We start from the raw sequence: 8,505 nt of genomic DNA, 5'->3' as shown, positions 1-8,505 counted from the left end.
TATCCAACGGATGGAATTACGGGAGTTTCATCGGACGGCTGATTAATGCATCGACGTGTGATTACATTTACCGGAAAGCATCGTAGCGCATTGCGAATGCGAAGGAAGTTAATAGGACCGCCCTTCTTCTTCCTCCTCCTCTCTCCCTCTCCCTCTTTCCTCCCCGCGAGATTTTCCACGGCGTGAATGTTTCACCGCGCGAGTCGACTAGTGGAGGAGAAAGCCGATTAATATTCACGACCGACCTCGGCACGTTAAGCCTTTATACGATGGAATTCCGCGCGTATGATTTCCTCGCGAAATTTAATTCGACCGATTTAACGGAGCAAAATTTTGTTTCACTGGGAAGTGAATATTCATTCCTCGTCTGCGCACATTTGAAAATATTGAAAGTCGAAAAGAAGATTACGATCTTTACGAAAAGAGAGATGACTCTCACTGTCCGCGTAGAATTTTTTTTTGTCAAAAATATATTTCTCCCTCGTGAAAAATGTGTCTTCGCGGATTCTCGTAAAGGAAAGTCTGGAAAAACATTTCGATACATTTTCACAAAAAGCGAGATTGTTACTAAACAAGCCCGAGGTCACGGTGGTTATAATTAGCGCGCGCGTGCGAGACGCGAAATGGGACAAATGAGAAATAAAAAGGGATCGATGGAAAAAGGGAAATCCTTTTAATTCGAACGAGCGAATGCAATATCGTCTGCGAGCAAGATCGTTAAATTTTTGCTACTGTTTTTCTTGTACTCGCGTTTAATCGCTGCTTCGTCAATTCGATGGAAAATAAATACGTACGAAGGAAGCGACAGATTGCGATGATAAATTTTTATCTACGAAAAAATTGATTTGAAAAAACAATATCGAAGTGAAAACAGAAAAAGAGTCAAAAGTTTCCTAGTTTCGATTTTTTTTTCCCCCCGAGAAAGAAATTGTTTCCGGTTATGTCGCATTTTTATTTTTCTTTCGCCGGATTTTAATTGACGCGAATAAATATGCATGAAGCACATCTAGAGAGATTTATGAAAACTTTTCGTCCATGAGAAATGTGATAGCAAAAAAATTCGCTCTCTTTAAAGAATGTTGAAAATAAAATTCGTTTTGTTTCTAATCTTTTTAAACTATTAAACGAAATATTAATTACCTTCATAAAAAAGAGCTCTTTTCTAAAAAAAAATACATTTACATTTTCTCGTGAAATTTAATTTAATTTAACGGTATTAATTATTCAAATTTCAGGCGCACGAAGTCTTTGGAAGAAGTTCTTTAAGAAGGTTCTTTAAGAAAATGGCGATTAAATATAACGGTGTATGCTTTTAATTATTTAATTTCTGAAATACTTGGCTTACTTAAAACGCGATATTTAAGATGAGATATTGAGAAACTAGATAAAAAATATAACGTAACATATACGTATATATGTGTGTGTGTAACATTTCTTCAAAACGCTCTCGATGGAAAGTATTTTTCAACAATATTCATCAAACTTGAATTTGATTAAACGAATATATTAATGCAATTGCTATATTATTACTGCATCTTTATCAAAAAACGCGGCCTAATGGCTTGCCCATTCACACCAGACTAATTGAAATTCGTAAAATTGATCATGCGCGTCAATGTTACACTCGTTAGCGAGCTCGTTTAAAAAGTTCTAATTAAACGACGAATGCGATACTATCTTTGCAGAATTTCGTCACTGCGTAAAATTGCGTTCGCTTCTAAAATTCGATTTACAGAGTTTCGAAAGTTAACGCCCCCGATAACATTGTTACAATAAAATTTAAATGTATCCCGATTATTATTGGCTGATTTTTAACAGAAATTTTATATATAATTGTTTCTCTTTAAAAATAAATATTTCTTTAAAAAAATATATGACAAGTCACTTTTAATAAAAATATTTGTTTAATTAAAAAGGTAATAATTTTAAATTCAACATGTTAGCTCTCTTTTTATTCAATCTCGCTTGTGAGAAAAACGTTTGATTTTTAATTTAATTTAAAACGGCTAATTATAACTAATTAGAAACAGACAGTTTTGATTTCTTAGTACATTAGAATTCTCTCTCTTCTTTTCGTCTTTCAATTATTCTCTTCACTTGAAATTTCGCGAAGGGTAAATAAATTAATACCTTACCCCGAATGAAATATTGTTATATACGAAACTTTCAAAAGCGAAGACGCAAATTTCGAGTTATCTCGACGGCGATGCTTAAAGGACGCAGGCAGGATTCTATATCTTGCAAATCGCCAGACTGGAAGGCAAATACTGTTCATCCGTGAATCGCGTCGTGATTACGGCGACGGAAAGGAAACCAGTTTCCTCATCCTCGGGTACTTCTGTAAGGATCCTCCACAGAGTCTCGATGCTCTTTCTCTTTCTCGTATTTGACTGCTTATGATCATTCGTCATCAACCAATCAGCATTTTATAAATCATCGTTACAATTTGCGAATTTTACAAGTATTATCAACTCAGTTTTTCTTCTCGTGCAGAAACAACATCAATCACAATTTCTATTAATTGTAGATCGATTATTTGAGAGAGCAAAGCCAGCTCGAATCGCAAAATTTCGAAGACACTTTTAAAAAATAACTACTTTCACCAGTTTTTGTTCCTTAGTGTTTTAGTCGCGCCATATAATACGTATATATCTATCTGTGTGTTGTGTAAGTATATATTTATATACGTATATGTATATAGGTATACAGGGCGTCCCAGAAAAGACGTATACTATTCCAAGAAGCTGTGATAGGAGCTATAAGATTTTTCTCAGTAGAATATAAACTTAATTCTGTAAAAAAAAAAAAAAACAATGCAAAATAAAGACAATTTAGATAAATATTTAAACTTTTGAGAAATAAAATTCACAATATTAAATTAAACTACGTTACGTTGAAATTTCTAATTCTTAAGTTCTGATCTTCTTTTAAACGAAAAAAGATTCGCAAAATTAATAAATTATTTTCCAAGATGCATACATTTTTCGCTGACTCGATCCTGGTATATACTGCTTTTTCAGAAAACACCCTATATATTCAACGGTATCTGTACATCAGGTCGAGCGCCACCGCGGCCTCCTAATCTCGCACAGTTCACCAATCTTAAACACCAAGTTAACATTATTATCACTACAGCAGAATCGCTACAATTGCGTCTCCGCCTGTCTATCCAAGATCGAGAGTCCTCACACAATCAAAAGAAGTGATGTTTCGTAAGTTTCGTAAGTTTAAAACAAAGTGCTGTCGAAGGATGCGAGAATTATCTTGAGCAGTAATTTCTTAATCACAAGCATTCCATACATGCAACGCTATTGACAATCATAAACAATATCAAAGTGATCTAATGATTGAAGCGTACAGATCTCACTTCTATCATCCAAAAAGAAGAGTTAAGTTTATATCTTTTCGATATAACAATAATCTGTTTAAGATCTTCCCAAAACAATTATAAGAATCCTTTTACAAAACATAGATTAAAAAATCATACAAATATTTTCTCAAATATCTATAAAATATTTATTAAAAACAGGACAATTCTCTCTTCTTATCATTATCATCTTTTCGATTCGCTCAACTTGCAATTACCGAATCATCGCAGACTTTAACGGTTACGGGATCGACATGAACAATTAAATTTAATTAATTTTACATTTTCTTAGCGGATCCTGTCGGAGTGGCCGCTTTGAGCACCAGTCACGTTTCTGCAACGCTAAAAGTGCGCCTTCGAGGTCCAATGAGACGCGTTTCACTCCATCGAGTTCGTCAAACATTTATCTATCACTTTAAGGATCAATCACGCCATCTTGGTTCCTTTTCAACGCGACCGAACGTTTCTCCTTGGAGCGCGTTCAAAGAACGATCGTATTTCACAAACTCGACATGCCGTTTAAATAAATCCGGCCGCCATTTTGATGTCCGAAAAAGCACTCTCTGCATTTAAACGCGATCCGCGCAAATTCTTCGGAGTCGATTTCCCTCAAATTCGAGAACCGTCTCGCCTTAGCGCAAACACCTCCTTCGTCATCCTTCTTGACTGACAAGGATTGTGCACCCCGACGACATTCGTGACATGCCTTCTGATTAATCTATTACGTCTCTACCGCCAGGACGAATGCTTTGTTCGCGCCGTCTCTGGCGGCCGTGTTCCGCCAATCACATCCTGGACCCTGTTATCCTCCGTGAATTAATCTGGTAACGTGACGAGGACACATTTCGTCCTTGATGCCGGTAATTCGTATTGTTCATAGCTTTGTCAAGATCTTCATGCTTGATGTTTGACTCGCGTGGAAGGAAATTGTAAAAACTTATATGAAAAGTACTTTGTTATTCTTGCTGCTGGATCAATACATTGAGCAAAAAGATAGAGAAGAGATATCTTCTTTCTTAATCCATAATGATTGTTTCGTCGATAATACATATGGAAACTTGTGAAATTTCATGTTAATTCATTTCAATAATTCCTAAATTAATGAAAATAATGAATAATTTTTTCCTTAAATTAATTTTCTCATAAATAAAAGGATCAAGATAGAATCAGATAATCGAATATTTATGCGTGTAATCATTAATTGTTAAAATTAATTTGTCATTCCAAAGTAAGAACTTTTTAGCAAAAATCAGACAGTAAATGATAATTATTTCTTTAAATACCAAGAAAATATGTACATAATTGTGCATAATACCACATTTTCTACTTTTCCTTTTCTACTTTCGAGGAAGTTGGTTGGAAATGGCAGTAGATTTTTTGCAGAAAAATTGATCTATCCAATCTTTTCTTCAGGGTAAGTCCATAGAAGGTCCATAGAAGGGTAGATTCACAAAAAGTGAACGTCAATCTTATTCAACAATATATCAGAAACGTATCTTCCACGTTTTTCAGACCTGACGATTATTTCTCTTATCGTCATTGACAATTTTTCAGACATCCATAGCGTCTCCCACGTAGCCCTCGTCAGGACTCTCCGGGTGATTCGGTGGTTGAAGTTCCTCTGCCCTCGCGGCAGCGGCAGCCGCGGCCTCGCGAGCGGTCTTTCCGAGAAGGGATCTCGGCGACAGAGGGGTAGTCTCGCCCCTATACGCCGCCGGGGGTGACGGTATGAAGGGTACTTCCGGGAAGACGGCCACTGGCGAAACCGGCGATTGAATAGGCAGTTGTTGCTGAATCGGTTGCTCAACCGATTGAATCGGCAGAGGCGGTGATTGCATCGTTGATTGCAGCGGCTGCTGCTGTTGCTGGTGCACCGGATAGGGATAGCCCTCAGCGGTGTACCTGGCGTCGGTTCGCGGTAAAACGGGGTCGTATCCCGGTGATCTCGCAAGGAACTCTGCCTCACGTGAATATCTGGCCGCCGGCGCAGCCGCCGAGCCAGGTTCCGTCATCCGTTGCCGAAACCTAGGCAAAGTGCTGGCGGTGCTGAAAGAGATCTTGGGCAGACCAAAATTCAGCGGATAGCCGTCCTGATCTAGATAGCTCATCTGCGGTAAAACCGACGGCGGTCGTAGATCGGGCTGCAGCGGATAGCCCGAGTCGTATTCGAAGATCTGTCGATCGGCAGCACCGACTCGCTGATGATGACGTCCGTACAACTGACCATAACCCATCTCGGTATTTTCGGGCACCTCATTAATCAAATCTGGTTCGGTCAGGTATTTGGCGACCGGACTTGCCACCGGATACGAGTTTCTGGAGTGTTCCCGGTGCTCTAAAGTAGCCGCTCGGCTGATTTCTCGCTCTGTATACGAAACCATCTGCTGATGCTCTAAGCCGATCAGGCTGCCGTTACCTTTTCGGCAGGACCCGCTGGTGGTGTTTTTTGTGATTGGTAGCACCGATTTGCTCTGCGTCACCAAAGCTTTTGAATTACGCTTCCGGTCACTACGTCGTTTTTTCGCACAATATATTACGCTACCAATCAGACAACCCAACGCCAAGAGAGTGCCTACCAGTGCGCCCGCGGCTATCACGGCTACGTAGCCGGAACCAGGATTGTCGAAGGGCGGCTCCACGGTGGATTTTTCGCGAAAGAGCACAAAGAGAGAAAGATTTGCCATTGCAGACCCTGCACTGTTTTCCGCAATGCAACTATAAGTACCTTCATCGAACGACTCAACTGAGTAAAGAAACAACGTGCTGCTCATGTTGGTCCCGCCTCGTTGTCGATAAATATATCTGCAACCAATTCGGGAGGATACGGTTCAAGACGAAACAGACATATACAAATTCGAATCACAAATCCAGGATAAAATCACTTACCTTGAAAACGTGGAAATGCCATTGACTATAGAATCATTCTCATTCTGCAACTCGCACGGTTCTCCGTTGAACGACCAGATGACTTTGGCGGCAGGTATCGCGTGAATATTACATGTCAAAGTAACATTACTGCCTTCATAAATCTCTAAACGATTTTGAAGATCGATACGGGGCAGGCAAGCCAATTCGCTAATCTTGAGACTCTTGATTTGTCTGCCGCGCAATCTTTCCGGAGATTCGCAGACTGGCTCAGACTGCTGCGGGGCTGCCGGAGCTGATTCCTTAAGCCAGGCCTGCATTATTCTTAGTTTGCAGTTACATTGCCATGAATTGTTATGAAGAGTCAATCCCCTGAGATTTCCTCCCAGTGGCAGTGTGTGATCAGGCACGTAGACGAGCTGATTGCCGTCCAGCCGAAGCCACTCTAGCGACTGAAGACCCTCGAAAGCGTCTTGTTCAATGACTTTTATTTCACACTTGCTAATTTCCAGAGTGGTCAGGTGCATCAGATGACGAAACGCACCCTGGCGAATCTCTTTAATTGGATTTCCATTTAATGTAAGTCTCATTAGACTTGGATAAGACGCAAACGTATCCGTTGGCACTTGCTCGATTTTATTCTCGGACAGATCCAATTCTACCAGGCCGACCAGTCCAAAAAATGCCTGGGAGGCAATCTTGACGATGTGAGACCTGCCCAAATAGAGCCGTTGGAGGTTAACCAAGCCGAGTGCGAGAAAACATTCCGCCGGTAGGTCGACCAACTGATTGTCAGAAAGGTCGAGCACTTGTGTTTCCTCGCGGGCTCCCTGCGGCAATCCCCTGAGATTACGATTCGCGCACTCTACCCATTCTTTCCCGCCTTTCCACTTGCATGCGCACATACTCGGGCAGCCCTCCGCCGCGCCCGCCCCCCAAGATAGCAACAGTAGCAGCATCGTGCCGAGAAGGGCAGCCCATCGCCACCAGGCTGGTACGATTGAGCACATGGTGCTCTTTCATCCGGCGATAAGCTTTGTCTCGTTTTCCTTCTCGTTCCTCTTCTTCCTTTCGCGGCACGATCGTACTCCTCCGTTTCTATCGCATTTTTCGCTGATCCACTAGCCACGTGCGCTGACCCTTCACCGTCGCTGAAGGGAGACTGCGGTATCGAACCGATGCAGAATCCACCGTCGCCAAGGTGCATCAGCTTGCGGATAATATTGAAAGGCAAATCTCTGCAACAATAAGACGAACAAACCAATGATTACAATGCATTTTGGATTACGATGTGATAAATGGTTAGATAAGCCATAAATAAAATCCGGAACAATTTACGAAAGATTCCGCGCACGACGCGTTGTTTCGAAAAATAGCCATTTCCACCCGCCTAAATTTTTGTATCAGCTCCGCGGTAAGCGCTGACAATCGATTATGGAACTTAGCCTTCCATGGTTTTTCCCGCAAACGAAAGAACTATTAGACTTTCCAGCTGGATCAGGATTTTCCCCTCTAGAGGGACTCTAGAATCCCACGGAAAAACACAGTCACTGTAGAAACTGCCGAATCCCCAGTAAGATGATCTCTAGGGAGTTCTCGATGTGGCGAGAGCGCAGGTTGAGGGCGGATAATAAATTCCATGAAGAGAGGATGTGTATCTCAGGAGGAGGCGAGGATGTCGTGAGGAGAAACACTCCCGATACCAGAATGTCGGAATATCGAGCGCGCTCGTGCGGCGCCGCATGCAAAGACCTTCCGCTTCTTCGTGGCTTTATTCCGACACAGAGGCCTTTCACCGTCGAGAAATGCAAAGGCCTGGAGGATATTGCCGATCTTGGACGTTTCGAATCCAATATCGACTGACCTCCTCGCTGTAACAGAGCGAGTTGCAATTTTTTCCCGCATCTTTAAAATCCCTACTGCGATGTTTCCCGGAAAACGCAAACGACGCGGATACGGTCTTGACAAGACGCTCGACGGTTCGTGTAATATCACGTATGTAACTTGTATTGTCAAACGAATATTTCCATTTATACTAGAGAGAGACTTTTTGCTTCAACTACGATACCTTTTTATTATTCATTATTAATTTCGGAATAAAATATGGAAAAATATATATAATAATATAAACTAAACTCTCTAGTTGTAGGAACACTCTGATTTTCTGGAATCTAGAAAATGAGATTCTGTATATTAATCGTAAATTTATAAATCAAAATTACGATTATTCTACCAAGTCACGTTTCTTTCAACGCGTATTCCTTATCGTGGAG

At 41.0% G+C, this 8,505-nt stretch overlaps 1 protein-coding gene across 6 annotated transcripts in view; it reads right to left on the bottom strand.

Annotated features, from left to right (window-relative positions):
- Positions 1-417: 417 nt before the first annotated feature.
- The window catches only part of LOC138941060 (leucine-rich repeat-containing protein 24), a 133,629-nt gene continuing 125,541 nt past the window's right edge, over positions 418-8,505 (bottom strand). For all 6 annotated transcript variants that reach the window (XM_070310377.1, XM_070310378.1, XM_070310379.1 and 3 more), the window contains 2 exons: positions 6,254-7,470; positions 418-6,169 (listed from right to left, as the gene is read on the bottom strand). In XM_070310377.1, coding sequence (XP_070166478.1) covers positions 4,918-6,169; positions 6,254-7,242 — 2,241 coding nt within the window. In that variant the 5' untranslated portion in view covers positions 7,243-7,470 and the 3' untranslated portion in view covers positions 418-4,917. The remainder of the gene's footprint in view (positions 6,170-6,253; positions 7,471-8,505) is intronic.

Source organism: Polyergus mexicanus, unplaced genomic scaffold (genome assembly GCF_030449975.1).
Source record: "Polyergus mexicanus isolate NDT 795.1 unplaced genomic scaffold, iyPolMexi1.0 SCAF_18, whole genome shotgun sequence".
Lineage (NCBI taxonomy): Eukaryota > Metazoa > Arthropoda > Insecta > Hymenoptera > Formicidae > Polyergus > Polyergus mexicanus.
The sequence above is the reverse complement of the archived record's forward strand: the minus strand, read 5'-3'. Positions and strand labels throughout refer to the sequence as shown.